The sequence below is a fragment of the Bos grunniens genome, chromosome 22 (assembly GCF_055505025.1).
Source record: "Bos grunniens cultivar Pamir isolate PY7600 chromosome 22, Bosgru_T2T1.0, whole genome shotgun sequence".
Classification (NCBI taxonomy): Eukaryota; Metazoa; Chordata; class Mammalia; order Artiodactyla; family Bovidae; genus Bos; species Bos grunniens.
The window spans coordinates 29,253,907-29,274,446 of NC_141186.1; the positions used below are offsets into that span (position 1 = coordinate 29,253,907).

The 20,540-nt window shown below is 39.3% G+C and overlaps 1 protein-coding gene across 12 annotated transcripts in view; it reads left to right on the plus strand.

The window, feature by feature from the left end:
• Positions 1-20,540, plus strand: part of SHQ1 (SHQ1, H/ACA ribonucleoprotein assembly factor) — a 288,426-nt gene that overhangs the window by 47,668 nt on the left and 220,218 nt on the right. For 11 of the 12 annotated variants that reach the window (XR_015151264.1, XR_015151269.1, XR_015151267.1 and 8 more), the window contains one exon: positions 8,635-8,755. The exons of the other annotated variant lie outside the window; for it this stretch is intronic. Coding sequence is in view for 3 of the 11 variants with exons in the window: in XM_086366725.1 (XP_086222851.1) it covers positions 8,635-8,755 (121 nt within the window). In the remaining 8 variants the exon portion in view is untranslated. The remainder of the gene's footprint in view (positions 1-8,634; positions 8,756-20,540) is intronic. 12 annotated transcript variants of the gene reach the window in all.

Below are 20,540 nucleotides of genomic sequence, written 5' to 3' on the forward strand. Positions count from 1 at the left end.
TATAATATTAATTAAAGCAGCAATACAAAGAGTTTATTTTAAATTGAGGTACCAGGCATTGAGATCCATGCCATATTCATGGCAGAATAGTTGAAATGCAATTTTATCTGCATAATTAAGTTTTAGATGCTTATGGATTTTTAAAAAAATTGAGATCTAGATCGCAGCTGTTCTAAGAGCTTTTTCTCCATGCATGTTCAGCTTCTTGACCTGTCTACTTTTATACTTACTGTGTGGATGGGTTTTTTTTTTTAATGTTTTACCTTGAACTTGGATGCCTCACTCTTAACTGTCTAAAGAAATGGAAATTAGTCATGCTGCCATTATGTAATTTTGATGACATCAGGCCATGTATTTCTACACTGACACAACTGCTGGCTTTGACAGGTGACTTAAAGAGGAGCATAGAGTGAATGTCAAGGCTGTCCTTTCAAACCAGCGAATCTAGCAGAGACTGTTAGAGCAGAAAAGGCAAAAAGCAGCCTTGGGTTAAATTCATTATTTGAACTTCAGATGGTGTGGTGGTACGAGAAAGTTGGCACAGCTACATCCTTTTCTTGTTGGGAATAGAAATAAAAAGGGAAGGCAAACATGTTGTGTACCACACATCTGTCAGGACACCTTGACTTTTGGGTACAGATCACAAAGGTGTTATAACTAGTACAAGTTAACTGAGCAATCTGACCAAGTGGTTTTAAACTTAAGTTTTGTGTACTCTGGGTTACATTAGCAAGCTGCCTTTACTGAACAGGATCCTACCGTTTGCCAGACATTGTTTTAGACTCTGGAAGACAAATGAAAAGCTGTGTTCTTTCCCATCAAGAGGTTTGCCACAGAAGGTGATAAATAGTGACACTATGTATTATGTAGTGGCTGGGACGCAGACATACCTATGTTCATCATGGCTGTTGTTTCCTAGCTGTGAGCTTGGCTAACACCTTCGGTTGAGCCTCAGTTTCCTCTTTTATGAAATGAGCAAGAAAGCACCAAACTAGTAGGGTTAAATGATGCAGTATATAGAGAGTACTTGGTGGGTAGCTATTAATTAACAGACAGTGTGACGGGCATTTTGAAAGAACCCAAACTAGCTTGGGTGGAGGAGGGTGGGGTTGGGCAGTTAGTTGGCAGCCAGTTCCTAAGGAAGCATGGCCCATGTTGAGACTTGATGGAAAATTAGGTTTGGGTTGAGGTTTGTGCTTTCTAGGCAAAGGGAACATTTATAAAGTATGTGTTTGCTTTTGCTGATTTCATTTGTGGCTATACAGATAACATGTAGAATTTTAATAACACATATGTAATTTAATAACTGAGAAGCTTTCATAAAGTTAAACTAACTCATGTTTGTGTTGTTAAGGACTTTATGCTACTTTCTAACAGAGCCTGACATTGAAGCAAATTCCCACACTTTGATTCTCTTCATTTTGATCACTTTGATATAGTTCTTCTGTCATCCCTTTTTATGGTCCAGTGATCTCTGAAAATTAATGTTAAAGATAACTCATAAATTATCCCTCCTCATAATATGGTCTCATCAAAATCCCAGAATTCTAGCCAGGCATCTACTAAGTTACCCATTTTAAGATGATAGCCATGTTGGGTTTTATTTTGAGATGCTCTTACAAATGAAGGCCAACCAGTGCTTTCTTTCAGATGTTTTGAATCACCATTTCTTTCTCCTTTACTCTTTTTGACTTCTTGTTATGTATGGTTCAAAACTTTAAAGGACAGAACTATACCCAGAAAACACAGTCATATCATAGCTATAATGTACCAAGAGTTGAAAAGAAATTCTGCTCTTACTGTATAGAGTTAGCAATTTATGTTATTTTTTCTATGCTGGCTTTTAGCCAGTAAACATATCCACTATTCTTCTAATCTCCTAGAGATGGGAGCCATTTCTTAAGAGCCTTCAACCATGAGCTGGCCTGTCACTGAATGATTATGGTCAAACCTGGTCAGCTAATAGGAGGATCTCAGATAGCCAATGGATTCTAACTTAGAACAGTTCAATCTTGTCTCTGGTTTAAGATGTATTAACCTGAGATGCCACATCTGCCCAGAACAGGAAAGCATATTGTTCTTAGTTTACATTCCCATTAAAGGAATGCTGGAGAATGCATAGCCAGAGACTGTGTTAAACACTGTTTACTGCCCACCTGATTGTTACTATCATGTGTTTGTTGGTGGTGGTGTTGTGTTTCTCTGTTGTCATTAGATAGTCATTTTCCCAGAAGTGAAACGTGCATGGAACTTGTCCATTTATGTGCTGTATTTCTAGTTTTGAAGTCCCTTCACTGGTTTAAAACTCTTAGAGAAATCTTGGTGTCAAAAGTCTTTCCTCCATGGACAGAGTTGGCTTCACTGAGGACCAGGTGAGCATAGAGAATCCTTAACTCATCAGAGAGGTCTGTTAGTGTATCACTGCAGTGAAATTAGTTACTGTGGTTATTATGCAAGGTACCTGCTTTTTTGTTCTCCGGGCCAGGCAGTGAACTGGCGGAAAATGGTCACTCATCTGCAGTGCCTTGGAGCAGAAATGATTCTTTTGGATTTAGGTCTGAACAATTTTTTAGGCCCATGTGTTGTGTAACTAGCCCACAGCTAGCTACAACCCCACAGGGAGGCAGGTACATTGAGTCCCCTTCTAGCCAGTGGTCGTGTGACTGTCTGAAGATGGACCAGCTCTTTCCTTTGCTCATAGCTCTTGGATAAGTGCTTGGCAACTTGAGAGAAAGAGCAGTCAGTGTAAGAGATGTAAAACAGAGAAGAAAAAAAAGTGCATGCTTCCCAAGCTTCTTAGCTATGATGCTGCAGTCACCTATGGTGATTTAGTAGGAATACACGGGATCAAATATGTCCTTGGAGTAATAGTATACATTGTTGGGGGCAGGATGGTTTTAATATACTTTTGGTTCTAGAGTGTCAGCTGCCAGTAGCCTAGTTATCTGTTAGCTTATTTGTCACATAGCACACTGCAAAAATAGTTTGAATAAGACTTACAATGAAAACATAAACTTTGAAAGAATGCCTAAAACTGCCTCACATGTGATTTTCTAGAATCACCTGATCCAAATGTTGCTTGTCTATTGTTCAAAAATACAAGGTAAAGAAGATTGAAATAAGAATTAAAAATTTTTCACATTCTTTGTCAGTATTTCAAGGGTTAGCTCTGTAGTCAGGAATATCTGTTTGGTAAATTACTAAATGTTTATTGTGGAGAATTTTGAAAATAGGGGAAAGTTATTTCTGTGTCCATGGAGATGCCATGATAGCCTTGAGCAGTGGGAGAAGTTCAGGTTGTCAGGGCTGTCCCTCAGTGGGTTCTGCTTCTAGAGAATATCCAGGGCATCTGTTGCCTTTAAGAACACTGCTGCATCTAAAATAGCAAATGATCTTAAGCTGTAAAAAAAACTCAAACTTATAAGATAAGTGAAGTTGCATCCATATATGAGGTACATCAATACAGGAGGTAGTTTTTGAATGTCCTAGTAATGCCTAATGTGATTGGCCTGTGAATCTCTGTAGAATTTGCCCTTACTGCAGTAAGATTATACATAGTTATGAACTATAAAATTAAAGTAAGTATGAACTATATTTTAAAAAAAAAGAAAATAAGGGAAAGTTTAAAGAAAAATAAACAACTGTAATCCCATGTGTGAAACGATGCCCGACACACATCAGACTCCCACATGTTTGTTCAGTGACTATAGAAATATGAGTGTGTTTAGGCTTAAGATTTTTTTCCATGTGTATTTGTCTTTTTTTAAAAAAAGAAAGAAAATAGAGATCAGAACATAAGTACAGTGTAACTTCACTTTAAATTTTAAAAGTTGATTTCTTTGGTCATTGCTGTTATTATTGTTATTATTTTGTGACAACTGGAAGATTTGAACTTGCCTGTGGCCCCTAGCAAGGGGCAACCTCACTTTAGGCATGTCTGTTAAATGAAACTTGGAAATTTCTTAAAAAAAGAATATTTAATTTGCTTTATTCAGTGATTCATGAATCAGCATCCCATCTAGCAAGTAGAAAAGAGCTCCTATAATTTCATTAGGTAATGGTTGCAATGAATTCTCATTAAACATGTAACCTTAATTCCACACTCTTTTTTCAGAAAATCTCTGGTGTGTAGGGTCATTTTTCACTACTGCCCACAGCTGCCTTTAGGTCTTGTCCCCACAGTCCTGCCTGATCACCTTCAAATTCCCTTCCTTGTCACAGTCTCACTTCTGCCAAACTCATCTGTTTACTCCCCGTTTCCCTACGAGAACTATCGCTCCATCTAAATGGTCTCTTTCTGTTGTTCCCCTAACCTACCCCATTTTAAGTCTCTGCTCCTTTACATGCCACCCTCCAAGCTGGCATACCTACCCCTTTTCTTCACTCACTGAATTATTTGCTATGAGAAAGAAGAAAGTGTTAGTTGCTCAGTCGTGTCTGACTCTGCGATCCCATGGACTGTAGCCCATCAGGCTCCTCTGTCCATGGCATTCTCAGACAAGAATACTGGAGTGGGTTACCATTCCCTTCTCCAGGGGATCGTCCCATCCCAGGGATTAAACCTGGGTCTCCTGCACTGCAGGCAGATTCTTTACCATCTGAGGTGACCTAGCTCCAAATCTTGCATTTTCTATTAACTCTCATGTCATAGTAGGGCATGTCATATTGAGAGGCAGTATTCTGGGGCATCATGCCATAGAGGAGCTTATGTAAGCTTCAAGTGAATGTCTTTTTGGTTGACTTTGAAACCTTTAAGTTAGTAGTTGTCATAAAACTCCGTGTCCCCCCTCCCGACCCCCTGAACAAGAGAGAGAGGGAAAGTAAGAACTTGGCATATGCGTGCCCTGACAATTTTTTTCTCTGTTGCAATTTAAACTGTTTCCCCAAATTCTCATAGTTTCCTTAGTTCTCCCTTGATTTTTTCCTGTTTGAATAACATGGCTAACTTGGTTTCATCAGTTCTGTGAGTTATGATTGGGTTCCTTCCTCCTGTCTTCAAACTTAGCCTTCAAGGTTACCTACTTTGTAATTAAAGTAGGTCTGTGGTGGTGGGGAGATGGAGATCCACACTCATTAGGTACAGTTACCCTGGGCCACTTTGATAAGACACAAACACCTTGACTTAGCCAAATGTAGTTTTAGGCCTTCTAAGTATTTATTTCTCTTAACCCATTGAGCGGTGAAGTGTTTATTGACATTCTTTCCCTCTGCATATAAGGAAGCCACATAAATTGTGAACATTTTTGAAAAAGACATGGTCTCTGTTTTGAATTTAGTACCCCCTTAACTACTGAATAATAAAAATGTGATATAACCAAATGGGCCAAGAACACATGGGTAGCAGAGCACAGTGGGTAGCTTCCAGAGTCAATAAGATCAGAATTTAGATCCTCCACTCAAGGGCACTGTGAGTATCTTATGGTCCTTGAGTCTCAAAGAAAGTTTCTCTTTCTTTGAAATGAGCAAGGGAGGTTATAGGGAGAATCAACCGTGTTTTCTTTCCACTTCTCTCCTTTTCAGGGTTGGGTCAATAATTGTGATGCCTGGGGAAGTCAGTCCAGGCCTCCTGAAGGGAGCTGAGCTGTGAAGGCAGGCTAGAATTCTACTAGGTGAAATGAAAAAGTTAAGGCCTTCCAGATGTGAGGAACCGATCAAGCCACAGACTGGTCCATAGAGCCTTGCAAGCAAGTGCAGGGAACCACTTGATGAAAACAGTGCATCAAAATGTATGAGAAGGCTTGACAGGAGAAAGTCTGCAATCTGACGAATGCAGAAGAATTTATAATCTAGGATGAGTGAGGATGGGTTATTGGGAAGTGGTGGAGAAAGGGTAGCTCTGAGAGGCATTTCCAGGGAAAAATCATCAGAGCTTGGTGTGTGAGGCTAGGTGATTGGCGAAATTGCAAGGGTTTAAGCAGGTGAAGAGTCAGACACAACTGAGCGACTTCACTTTCACTTTTCACTTTCATGCATTGGAGAAGGAAATGGCAACCCAGGGTCACAAAAGAGTTGGATATGACTTAGCAACTAAACAACCACAAAGCAGGTGATTACTATGTCATTCATTCATCATTAAAATACTTAAATCAAAAATCTGCTGCTATGGGGTTCTGTTCTAGATACTGAGGATTAACCACTGAAAAAAATAGAAGTCCCTGCTCTTTCGAAGCTTAGTTTCTAGGGTTAATTGTGTTAAAAATTTAGTGGCTGCAATTTTGGCATCTTGAGGTGTTATTAGGCAGCTCATGATGCTTTTATTATGTCTAAAAGTCAGTTGGGAAATGTCAGTGAAAGCACATCCAGTGTCTTCACGAAATGAATAGACAGTATTTTCATGTTTTAGGACTATAAAGATAAGAATAAAGCAATTAAACTGAAAATGCTGTATTTCACAGATCAAAGTAAGTGCTACTACTGTAGATTTAGTAATTTGCCTTATAGTTGATAAATTTCAGGGACTATCTTGAAGTTTGGAACACCTAGAGAGTTGTTGTTGAGTTGTGAAAGGTTCCTTTTGTAGGTTTGGGTTTGGGTTAAAATTAGGTTCATTTAACAAACAGGATTTAGAAAAGGCAGAGGAACTAGAGATCAAATTGCCAACATCCGTTGGATCATCGAAAAAGCAAGGGAGTTCCAGAAAAACATCTACTTCTGCTTTATTGACTATGCCAAAGCCTTCGACTGTGTGGATCACAACAAACTGTGGAAAATTCTTAAAGAGATGAGAATACCAGGCCACCTGACCTACCTCCTGAGAAATCTTTATGCAGGTCAAGAAGCGACAGTGAGAACCAGACGTGGACCAACAGACTGGTTCCAAATAAGAAAAGGAGTACGTCAAGGCTGTATATTGTCACCCTGCTTATTTAACTTATATGCAGAGTACATCATGAGAAATGCTGGACTGGATGAAGCACAAGCTGGAATCAAGATTTCTGAGAGAAATATCAATAACCTCAGCTATGCAGATGACATCACCCTGATGGCAGAAAGCAAAGAAGAACTAAAGAGCCTCTGATGAAAGTGAAAGAGGAGAGTAAAAAAGTTGGCTTAAAACTCAACATTCAGAAAGCTATGATCATGGCATTGGGTCCCATCACTTCATGGCAAATAGATGGGGAAACAGTGGAAACAGTGACAGACTTTTATTTTTGGGGTTCCAAAATCACTGCAGATGGTCGCTGCAGCCATGAAATTAAAAGACGCTTGCTCCTTGGAAGAAAAGTTATGACCAACCTAGACAGCATATAAAAAGCAGAGACATTACTTTGTCCACAAAGGTCCGTCTAGTCAAAGCTGTGGTTTTTCCATTAGTCATATATGGATGTGAGAGTTGGACTATAAAGAAAGCTGAGCACTGAAAAATTGATACTTTTGAACTGTGGTGTTGGAGAAGACTGTTGAGAGTCCCATGGACATCAAGGAGATCCAACCAGTCCATCCTAAAGGAGATCTGCTGCTGCTAAGTCGCTTCAGTTGTGTCCGACTCTGTGCGACCCCATAGACGGCAGCCCAACAGACTCCCCCGTCCCTGGGATTCTCCAGGCAAGAACACTGGAGTGGGTTGCCATTTTCTTCTCCAATGCATGAAAATGAAAAGTCAAAGTGAAGTCACTCAGTCGTGTCCGACTCTTCGCTACCCCGTGGACTGCAGCCTACCAGGCTCTTCTGTCCATGGGATTTTCCAGGCAAGAGTACTGGAGTGGGGTGCCATCGCCTTCTCCATAAAGGAGATCAGTCCTGAATATTCATTGGAAGGACGAATGTTGAAGCTGAAACTCTAATACTTTGGCCACCTGTTTCGAAGAACTGACTCATTGGAAAAGACCCTGATGCTGGGAAAGATTGAAGACGGGAGGAGAAGGGGATGACAGAGGATGAGATGGTTGGATGGCATCACCGACTCAATGGACATGAGTTTGAGTAAACTCCTGGAGCTGATGATGGCCAGGGAGGCCTGGCGTGCTGCAGTCCATGGGGTCACAAAGAGTTGGACATGACTGAGCAACTGAACTGAACAGGACTGAACAAACAGGAAGTAATTAAGTTGGACAAGACTTCGATACTTGATACCTTTTTTCCAAGTGATTTTGTCAGTTTGTTTTTGAAGCAGAGTTATGATATTTTATATTTTTCAGTCTGAGTTTTCTTCAGTTCTTTAAGGTGGAAAAATTTATGTTTGTTCTAGGTAATTCCTTGACAAAAAATATTGATTTAAGAAATAGAGACATTTGAAAATATAATTTTCCATGATATTTTGAAAGCTTGAATTAGGGAAACATTATCTAATTAAAGCTATGATACATTTAAATATTCATTTACTTATAACTTCTCTCCTTGTTATTTTAATGTACCTTGTCATATCTTATGGTGTTTTTATGGTAACCATAGTTAATCAACTGTAACAATAGAGTATAAAGATTTTTCTATAATTCTTCAGGAAAGAAATAAAAAGGTTTGGACTTAATGATACTGATACGATATCTTGCAATAAAATAATATGAAAAATATTTTAAAATGATTAAAACTCTGAGCTGCTATACATATGTTACTCCTCCATATGTGAATTTCTCAGTTAAAAAAATCAGATTTTTTTTTCTTGAGGATAATTTTCTTTTTTTCAATTTCCTTTAGGGAAAAGTGCAGTTTTAAAGTGTCTACTGGACATTCACAAAATTTTTCAGGAAAATGACCCAGCTTATATTCTAAATGATCTCTACATCTCAGACTACTGTGTGTGGATCCAGAAAGCCAAGTAAGTTTTGAGTTATGTATGCTACATGCTCCCATTTCTGAAACACTGAAGAAAGTGAAATAACCTGGAGGTTAGTTTTAATGAGAGAGAAACCTCTACACCTACCAAATACTTGAGAAGTAATGGATCAACATGGGGTACTTGGTGAAGTTGCTTAGGGAGGAGGTGCAGATGACAGAAAGGTGAAGTTTTCTAGAAAAAATTAGCAATAGCTTGGAAAATAAATGTTAAACAGTTGTGACTATTCATTGTTACGCTATTGACTGTTCCCAATGAAATCACAAGACTGTTCTATCTGAACCTGTATCTGGAGTTTATTTATAGGGGAGTGTGAATGTGAGTGTGTGTGCTAGCAAATGTTTAACATGACAGGATAGAGACCTAATCAAAATAACTGTGCCCTCTTTGGTTAATCACTGGCAAATGGAATCCTTTATCAGAGTATAAGAACAACTTTCAGAGCCTAATTAAATGTATCTAAGGGTCTGAACGGAGAAGGCAATGGCACCGCACTCCAATACTCTTGCCTGGAAAATCCCATGGACAGCGGAGCCTGGTAGGCTGCAGTCCATGGGGTCACTAAGAGTCGGACACGACTGAGCGACTTCACTTTCACTTTTCACTTTCGTGCATTGGAGGAGGAAATGGCAACCCACTCCAGTGTTCTTGCCTGGAGAATCCCATGGACAGAGGAGCCTGGTGGGCTGCCGTCTATGGGGTCGCAAAGAGTCGGACACGACTGAAGCGACTTAGCAGCAGCAGCAGCAGCAAGGGTCTGAACACTAAGAAATGAGCTCCTTGAACTTGGTATGTAAAAAAAATTTTTTAATTGTTTACCATTGTCTCATTCAAGGAGGCTTATCAAGTTTAAAAATACAATGAATTTTCATTTTGTTAAGAATGTTCTATAGACCTGATTCTTATCAGACATGCCTAAAATATCCATCTTAGTAGCAGGAGACTGTTAATTGAGAACATACAAAAAGAGCCTTTGATTGGAATAATTCTTAGGTGCTATAGAAAATGATGGCATAATATCATTTGTGACTTAGAAGATAAATGATAATATTTTTACTATTACTGTGAATGGTAAATGAATGCGTTAGGATGGCTTTTAATGCCTGTTTTGAACAAGCCATTATACAGAATTTATTTTTGATTTCTGTTCACGGGGAAGCAATTATATTGCAGAGTGAAGTAAGAAAAAAACTTGAGGCTATACCTGTTGTAAGCAAAATGCTTAGGGACTGCTCAAGATAATGCCTAATAGCATACAGCAGGTGGTGTCAGCATTCGAAGTAGAAATCTAGATTTCACCAGATGGAAAATTGCATCTTTAACCCCTGAGGTCATAATGGTATGTCATCACTTCATTTGATCCTTCTGCTAATTGAGCTTATCAAATACCCTGCTGCCATTTCCCGTTGTTTTCATAATAAAATTAAATTGAAAAGTCTATTTGTGAGGGTTTAGGTTTTTCTTTTTTCTTTCAGGGTGAGGATTTTATAAGCATGTAATGAGCATTGAAGTTTATGCTAGGATCCCATTTCTGAGAGTGCCTCCTTGCTCTGTTTGTGGCATTCTTTATTGACTAGAGAGATCTTATTTCATTGAAGTAGAAGAGTGTAATACCCTCAAGTTGATGTGGGGATTAATAGGACTTTCTTTCGCTTTAAAAGTTTTCCCTTTGTTTTAAGTTGCCGGAAATCAAATAACATTCTTAGGCTACTTGTCATTGTTGTGGTGACAGTAATTTTTAAAAAGATGTTAATGTATAGGGAGCAAAATAGAAGAGAGAAACAACAGGAATGCTTCAAGTTGCTTTGGAAAAGAAATTTTCAACTTTATCATTTGACTGTAATGTCCCTTTCTCTAAGTAGGTTGTGTTGTTTTCACTTTGTGTGTTATGTTTTACCTATTTTCCCCTCCCCCTTGAAGTAAGAGAACTGAATTTTAAATTTTCTAATATCATTATTGATTTTTCAAACACAGAATAATTGAGCTTTCTAGTATCATCTTAATTGTGAACTTTGAATTAATAATACTATGGTGAATGTCCATAATTTTCATAACTAATTTCTTCCTTTCTTTCACTTTCTATCTCATTTCTTTTCCAAACAATTTATTAGTGAAATCTAGTGCCTTATTTTTATGTATTAAAATAGTTCTGCATTTTCCTTAGTCTCTAGTTGATGCTTTTTATTTTTAATAATGACTGTATAAAATTTTATTTGAAATACCAGACAGGTGCTACATTCTGACTAGCATTCCGTTTTTACAGTCAGACATTTACTTTGGCAAAAACTTACTGGAATATGGGCTGCAAAGTCATTCTTATGGTGAATTAATGAAGTTAGGACAACAGTTACCATGAGGTTTTGCTTTAGTGCTTCATAGTTTTCCTTGTAACATTGTGTCCTGTAGAGCACACTTGCAGGTCTTAAAAACTGAAGCTCGTGTATTTTTATTTCAAGTTATAGACTCTGCACATTACTTTTCTAAAAAGAAATGCTTCATGCTATCCTTCATCGTAAGCTGCATTGTAAGTTTCAAGTGTGGTGGCTCCTACAGCAAACACACCCTGGGTAGCAGCATGCAGGGGTGGTTTGCTTGAGGTCATATATCTTATAAGAGATATGTCTGTGATAATCTCAGGTCTTCTGGCTCCAGGTTGCATGTTTTCCCAGATATGCCACCTAGACAAGCAGTTGTCTCTGTCCATGATATGGGGTGGGGTAGAGAGTGAAGAGGGGAACCTTTCCTGTAGAGAGCTTTTCCTTTAGGAAGAGGGATTAAGGATTTATCTGTCTTCCTCAGGGATGTTCCCATAGCACTTGGTTTAGAGATCACTTGGGCACACACTGTGTCTGCCTCTCATTGTAGTAATTCAGGTGCATATCTCTTTCTTCCTCTAAAAATTTAAAATCCATGTGAATAAGCACCTATCTGTGCCCATTACAGTCCCTTGTGAGCACAGTAAATTTCAGTTGAATTGAATGGTACCTCATAGAGCCAGTTGAAGGAACACATCTTTTTTTTTCCCCCTCAACTGAACTATAAATCAGCTCTAACCTATTTTTATTGAAATTTTTAGCTACATTTTAGCTATATAAGATTTTGCCTTTCCCCTGATTTCCTTCTGGTGGGCTGTGCTCACCAGTAGCACTGGTAGTTCTGACCTACTGAAAGTTTAGCATTTTACACTCTTTAGTATAAGCTGGAGTGGAAAAGCTTACACAGTAAAATATGTTCCAGCCCTGCCTCTCATTGACAATAAGACTTTAGCAAGTCACTCCATTATTTCATCTAATGCATTCAGTGTTAGTATTTTAATGCATGGTGTATTTTAAAATGACACAGGATAAAATATGATGTTTTCTATGTCAAAGATTTTGGATTTTTTTTTTAAAGTAATTAAAATCTAAAGTCCCAGCTAACTTCACTGTAAGTCAGAGCTTGTCCGTGAAGATTCTATATCTTCGTTTTCTCTGGTATAGTTTTTTAAGGTAGGTAGTTATAGGGGAGAAAAGAAAATATATGTCTTTGAAACACTGAACCTTTTTACATTGAACTGATAAAGGGTTTGCTGCTGCTGCTGCTAAGTTGCTTCAGTCGTGTCCGACTCTGTGCGACCCCATAGACAGCAGCCCACCAGGCTCCCCCGTCTCTGGGATTCTCCAGGCAAGAACACTGGAGTGGGTTGCCATTTCCTTCTCCAATGCATTAAAGTGAAAAGTGAAAGTGAAGTCGCTCAGTCGTGTCCGACTCTAGAGACCCCATGGACTGCAGCCTACCAGGCTCCTCCATCCATGGGATTTTCCAGGCGAAAGTACTGGAGTGGGGTGCCATTGCCTTCTCCAGATAAATGGTTTACTCTCATTAATATTCTTTGTGCGTTTGTTTTTTTCACTGCTTTTTTGCATTGTTCCCACCCACCATGAAATGCAATCTTATTTTGCAGCCCTTTGGACACTAATGTGCAAAGTTTGTAGAGGTAAACAGCTCCATTGCTAGAGAATTTTATTTGATAAATCCTGGACCTCAGATTCTGTAATAGAGCATGTTCTGCTCTACGGCAGCTCTTAGCACACCTGGCGGTTGCTGCGCACCTTTCATTGGTCAGCTTCCACAGTGGGCCCCTCCCCCAAGCGAATGACTGTCCAACAGTGACCGTTAGTGGTCCTGCTCAGCCATTGGTCAGTTTTGCATTGGGCCCCTCCCACAACGAATAATTGTCAAAGAGCAACCGTTAGTGAGCCATTCAGCCAGCCGTCAGTGGAGCTGTGGTCCTGAGGTGGAGAGTGAGGTAAGAGGTGGATCCCGGCTTTCTCCCGGTGCCCTCTAGCTCACCTGGCCTTGGGCCAGCGCGTGAGCTGGGTGGTCCAGGAAACAGGCTGGGGGCTGTGTCCTGTAGGGCTCCAGAGCCCTCGCCAAGGCACCCCACTGGCTGGGCCCGCTTTGAGGTGGGGTGAATCTCTTCTGTATCGTGCCTCTGTGACCTGAAGGCCGCAGCCGTCTGCCTGGCATGCGCTCTGCTCGCCCTGCCCCCGCCATTCCAACTTCCTGAGGAACTTGAGGGTCAGTTGGGTCTTAGGTGCCTGGCTCCCTCCATGATGACAGCAGGGCAGGGTCTGGGGACCGGACCCTGAGGGAGCTGCCAGCTGAGCCCTGCTTCCTCAGCCAGGACCTGGGCACTGGCGGGAGGACCCCGGCCGAGTGGTATGTGAAGGTTTTGGGGCAGAGTACCTGGCCCTGCGGGAACCTCTCCTCTCAAGCCAGGATCTGGACCTCAGAGGGTGAAAGCTATGCCCTGGGACCTTGCTCTTTCTTGTCAGAACGGAGAATAACATTTGTTTAGTGTAGATTTATAGGAACATCATTGACATGACCTCAAGAACAAAGAATCTGGTACCAAAAAATTTGCAGCAGCTAATCACTCCCTTCCCTCACCTTTTCTGTGAGGAAAACTTTCAGAGAGTTTGGGGTTTTTAAGGCAGGAGCCACCCATCTCCTTGCAAGGCTCTCAGTAAACTTTTTCCTGTTCCAAACTCTGATGTTTTGGCATTGTTTGGCCTCACTGTGTATCAGACACACAGACTGGCGTTTCAGTAATATTTCCTCAATTGTGAATAAACTTAAGCTATTTCTGCACTAAAATCTTAAAATTTTAGAAAACTTAAAACCTTATATTGCTTCATACTGCTTTGGTTGCTTCCTCTGTGTGTGTGTTTTGGTAGGGAAAAGAATTATGTTCCTGAGAAGAGTATAGATCTCTTCTGGCTTTCTCTTGTTCCTGGTTTATCTGCCAAAAGCCATGGGAATGGTGGTAACTGATGCAGAGGTAAACCATCAGCATTGGATGTAAAAGTAGAATTATTTTTTTAATCACTAATTATCGAGCCCTACCATGTGCCAGGAACTGAGGTGATAAAGCCACTCTGGTGAACATGAGACACGCCACGTTGCAGCTGACCTTCTAGCAGGAAACACAGATATAAGGGGAAATATTATTCTGTAGCCAAATAGCGGCTGCAGTGGGAAAGTATGGTGCTGTGGAACCACCTAGAAGGCCACATGCCTAGTCTTAGGGTCTCAGAAACCGCTTCCAGAAGGAAGAGTTGAAGCTGAGAGCTGAAAGGTCAGTAAGGGATGGTCGGATGCAGATGGGGAAGCAGGTATGGAGAGTATTTCAGACAATAGGGACAAAAGAATATGGACCTTTTAAAGAGCTTGAAAGCTCAGATTAGTTGACTGTTGGTACAAGAATGAGAGGAAAGAAATAAGGCTGATTCTTATAGAGCCTTAGCCACATGAAGATGTTTGAAATTTATCCTGGAAGAGCATGGAGAATCTAAAGAGTTTAAGTGCTGGGTATGTATGTGAGTGACATGGTGAGATTTAGATTCTGGGAGAGTCCATCAGGTCACATTGTGGGGAATGAACTGGCATGGGAACAGAGCTCAGATTCAAGCTGGAAAGGCTGATTTCAGAAGAAAAGGTGATGGAAGCAAAAGGCAGTTGTAGCCTGAGTGAGGGCAGTGAGAGTGGGGCAGGAGACGAGTGGTCAGGGGTAGATGAGAGAGGACCAAGTAAGAATTGGATCTCAGGCAACGGTGAGAAGTGGGAGAATCAAAGATGAGATCTGAATTTTGACTTGGCCAGTAAACCAGGTGGTTGGAGGTGCATTTGCTGAAATTAAATCATATTGGAGAAGGGTATAGGATGGAGGAGAAGGGAGGTGAGATGAGTTCAGTTTTTAAAATGTTGATTTGAGATCTCTAAGGAGTATCCGTGAAAAAAAGAGTCAGGAACATTTGGATCACAGCTGGAAAAGATGTATGGAGAAGAGTTGGACAAAGAAAGGATGTGTATTAATAGCAAAACATAAAAAATGGTATCTGGTTGCACAGCACTGTTTCACATATGAGTATAATAATAATCAGGAGTGGATGCATTCCAGGCTGGGCAAACAGCATCATGCAGAGGAGTAGACAAGTTAAACATGTAAGCAACATGGAGAATAGATTTCCTGGTTGTAGCTCTGGTGCATTGAAGGGCAAGAATGGATGTGAGGCGTTTTTGCTTTTGGATCACAAGTTTTATCTGTCCTTTAGTGTCCCTTATTATTGAATAAGAGAGTCTGCAGTTAGCCTGGGGTTCCGGCGTTTTAGTAACAGGGCCAGATATGAAACCTTTATTTCTCTCTTCAGCATCTGGAGACTACAACAGTATTTTTACTTAGAAATCGCTTGGTTACAAACAAGAAACCCACTCAGACTTTTATAGTAAAAATGGGGACGTTATCAGAAGGCTTTCGGTTATCTTCTGGGACCCAGGTGCTGGGAGTGCAGTTGGACCCCTGAGCTCAAGGCACAAAGTACAACAGTTGGCTGACTTTCTGGTGACCTGTGTCCCTCATGTTGCTTCTTTCTGTAAGTCCTTGCCGCTCTTCTTCCTTGACGCACGAGAAGGAGAGTGGCTTTTCCACTGCTCTGAGTTTCCATGTGCCTAGTTTCAGTAGAGATGGACTAGAGTCACTTGCTTATGATTCCAAGGGAGGAGCATGTGGTTGATCCAGTGTGGGTCAGTGTTCTGGTCTAGTTGCCTTGATGACAGTGGGCATGTGCCCCCTAAAGTGGTATACACATAGTCCCAGGGCCCACTTTGTCACTAGTGGGTGGCCTTTCTCAGAGCAGGGTGTGGTGCATGTGTGGCACCAAAGAGGACTGCTGTAATTTCATGGCACCTATCTGAGCCATAGCTGAGGGAGAGCCCTGCTGCCCATGTCATTGATGATCATAATAAAAATACAGTGCTGCGGCTGATTTCAGAGGTCTGTTTAATTCAGGCATAACCAAATGATAATCAGGCACTCTAGGTGGTTTCATTTCTTCAGGGGAAGTTACTTCTCTGACAAATGGTACAATGTTAAGTGTTACATTAGCTGCTAATGATTAGCGTGTAGAAATTTCAAGAAACAATTGTGCAGAATTTCAAGCAAGTTAAACCTCCCTTGAATTGAAATCATTCTTGGTAAGGTGCTTATTCTGGCCTGTCAAGTTGCTCTTCAGTTTTACTGTTTATTTTTAATTAAATCCACAAATTCATCCTAGATGGGAGTGGGTTTTATCTCCGTAAGAAAAGATTAGTACATGCCAATCTCCATTCACTTGTAGCCCTTCAGTGAGGTTTCATATAGAAAGGATTTACTTAATGGTTCTTCACCTTATCACCAGTAGTTCAGCAATGCCCACTGGGGACTGCTGCTCTTCATTAGACTTCTCTAACAAGAAATGTGCCAGTGAATCATGGGATTATGAATGTTCCTAAAGATTTCAGGTCAAAATAACCCTTTGTAAAGATACGAATGCTCCCTGTAACTATATACATTGAGAAAACTTGTCAAAGAATCCTGTATCTGACCATTCCAAGGTTTGTGGAGCTTTTTGTTGTTGTTGTTTTTGTTTGTTTTTTAAAATTTGTAATATCCTTTTTTTTTTTTAAGTAGCCTTTTTATTTTGGAATAGTTTTAGATTTACAGAAAAATTATGAATATGGTTTAGAGAGTTCCCAGATGTCCCAGACTCAGTTTCCCCTATAATTAACTTTTTATATCCGTATGGTCATTTGTCACAAAGAACCATTATTGATACATTATTGTTAGCTAAAGCCCATTGATTTATTTAGATTTTCCTACTTCTTAACTAACATCCTTTTCCTATTTCAGGATATCACATTTTGTTTTGTTTTTTACTAAGAATGGGAACTCAGATCAGTTAAGCTCTGTTTCTTGCCTGTTTTGTTTTTTCAAGAGCTTAAATGTTATCAAAAGGCAATAAAATATTATTGAGATATGTTAAGATTTACCTGAGGGGCTTAATACATACAAACATTATAATCCAGACCTTGGGAAAAAAATATGTTTGGAAGGTGGGAGAATTTTTAGAAATTTGAAGACATAATTCATTTATCATTTTTACTTCTACCTGTACTGTGGGTATTGTGATTTTGCTAGATTAATAAAAATAGAACAGATTTGTAAAAATAAAGTAAGACTTTATATTTTCTTACTGATTTTCTAAAGGTGGAGGATTTAGTGGAGAAAGTGTGAATACAATTTCTTGTAAAAAAGAAACTTGCAGGGGTGACTTGGCAGCTCCCAGACCGGAAAGTGCCTGCATTTATTGCTACATGGAGGTTTGTGTGTGTCACACCCATTCAAGAGCTACAGCTGGGTGGCTGTGTTTGGTTTTTGTCTCTGTCCTTACTCGTTTCATTTCTGCATACTTGGCTTCAGACTTCTCAAATCCTTAATTTTGGCTTGCTGGAGCCCTGGCTTTACAGGGAGTATAATTAGCTACTGTGTGAGCAAATTGGTATTTTCCTTCACCTCCCTTGCTCTAATGTACTTTTTGCATGTCAAAGGTCTTGGAAGGATTCTCAGTGGAGAAGATCTGCAGGATCAAGTGAGTTTAGGTGGGGATTGATGTAGTCAGCTTTTGTAAACCAGTATTTTCTGCTTCAGATAGAATTTTCCCTGTGCTCGGATGGTCTTCACATCTCATTCAGAGAAGAGGCTTACATTGATTAATGTGGTGTATGTGTGGTTATCATACTTAGAAAGTGCTCTGTTTAAGAAGAGCTTTGTCAAGAGCGTCCTTTGAATGGAGTCACAAGAAAGCTTTTTTAAAAAAACTGACAACTTCAAGTACAGTTTCCTTTTTCTTCTGCCAAATATGATTGAAACCCAATCCTTGTTATAACATAATTATCTCAACCTAAGCCAACAGGGAGTTGCTGTCTTAATGTAAGGGGTGTGAAGTCCCCTAAATAAATAGAGGATTAATTACATTCACAGCATGTTGTGAAGGTGATGAGATTGATTGTGATCATTTGACTGGTCCCATTTCCTGCTCTGACTACTTTCCTGAATAAATAGAAGCTGGGAAAATTATAAATAGAGCTTTAGAGAGTATTGTGCCTGGGATGGGAAATGATGTTGGAAAAGGGCCTCTGAAGTTTATTTCTCAATTGTAAGTGATGTATAACATTTATTGTAGATAATTTTATCATTGATTATTTGCTGTTCTCAGTTTAAACAGTCCAGGAAATAGTGTTTATCTTGTAAATTATAAATATTAATAGAGCATTGAAAGAATTTGACAGATTCTTTTTTAAATGGATGGGTTTCAGCAAATTCCTGATCCATTTCTAGATGTTTTCACTCAGTGTGGCCTTTTAGAAGGTTTACACTAAGGAAAGTGTCAGCTTTTCCATGCTTGTGTTGTCATTTCCTCATAGAAGCTTCTTCTTTTGTTAAAATGATGTAGTATTTTCATGAAGAGTACTGTTTTCTATTTTTATTTTATGTTTATCTTATCTCTTTTTCGTGTATAGTTTTCTAATACTGTAAAATTGTGGTTACAATTTAGATGTTTATTTTCTAAATCTATTCTAGTCACCTTCAAAGTGAAGTGATCTTAGGCCATGGAGAGCATAAAACAGTCTTTAGAGTGCAGGAAAACTGTATAGATCTGTGTTTATTAAGAAAAATATTAAGCTTCACTAATATTTAATATATGGAGCAGTAGCAAAAATCATGTTTTGTGGGTACCAAACTTGTAAAATAATGGTCTGAAGTTTAGAGGAACAACCATCCTTGTTTCCAAAGGGAAGCAATATATTTATTCTCAGCCTGAATTATGGCTGGGAAGGGGTTGTTTCACGTAAGAAACTGGAGTTGAGGTTCAGGGACTCCAGTCAGGCTCTGTCAATTGCTTGAACTTAGTTGAAGACATAGAAACTCAACTTTTGGAGCTTGAGATTTATGCTAGCTATGAAATGGTCCCTTCCTGCTTTAGTTGTATGTTCTGTTTGCTTAGTGGGGAGAGAGAAGCCTGACTTGGAAGGCGGGGCCTTTGTCAATGGTAGCACATATTTCTTGGACACTTTGGACTACAGAGGCTTTGTCTTTTGCTTTTGAGCTTCTTATTGTTAACCTATAGTATGAAAGAACAAAAAGATGACTATCATTATGAGGCAAAATGATTGAAATTTGAAATGGATGATTATATAGATCTGGGAGTGGGATGAGATAGAGGTTCTTTCTCAAGATGTATGATTCTGTGAAGAATCATTTTGTTATTTCATTGTTAATTACTGATTTGAAAAAATAATTATTGAGCATCTGCTCAACCAGGAGTTAAGAGAAGTGGTGAATTTTAACATTTTAGGATTTCACCTAGAATGTAATAGGTCCACTACTTGCAGAGGCCTTGTGGCAGGAGGGAATTTTATATGTGTTCAAGAAACTGAAGGAACCAGAATGTCTGAAACCTAAAAGGTGTATGTATGTGTGGATGGATCAGGATGTGGCTGGTGCTTCAGGCAGGGCCCAGACTGTAGAGTATCTTCTGTGTAATGTTAAGAATCTTTATCTTAAGTGCAGTGGGAAGCTGGAAAAAGATCGTAGGTACATGATGGGAGATCACTAGGGTAATAGTCTGAATTGCATATTGTACCAGCTAGAAAGGTTCTTGTAAAGGATGAATGTAACCTGACGAGGAAATTAGGATTTAGAAACTAAAATGAATTTGAGGAGAGAGGGAAAAGACATCTTGGAAGATTATGCCTGAGTTTGTGGCTTGCACAGCTGAAGAAGTGATGAGAACACATTTGGGAAAAATAATTCTCAGCCTGTTGACTTTTGTTAGAAAAATTCCTCTATTTACAGAACTTGGCTTCTTTTGGGGTGGTCTGCTAAAACTAATGGTTAGTTTTCTTTCTTTGCCTCTGTGGATTTTTTATTTTTTAATTCTTTAATGGAAATATTGGATTCAGTTATCCAGCTTATTTGCCTTTTTTGTATGTTTATAAAGTTTATTTTTAAAAAATATTTTCTTATGAAATATTACAATAATATAAGATATATGTGTATACTTTAAGAATAATAAAAAAAGTGAACATGCATATACTTACCACCAATCCTAAGAAGTAGAGCATTACCAGTTTCCTAGAGGCACCCTATAGGAGCAGTTCCAGTCATATTTCTCTCCTCCCTTTGCTAACCACAATTCTGAATATTGTGTTAATCATTACCTTGCTTTCCCTTATGGTTTTGCCATCGTATTTATCCCAAGTTTAGTTTTAGTTTCACTTGCTTCTGAACTGTATGTAAATGGAATCATACTGTATGTGTTCTTCTGTTACTTGCAATTCTCACATAATGTTTTTTCTTTTCTTTTTATTTATCCATGATGATGCATATAGAAAATGAAAGTGTTAG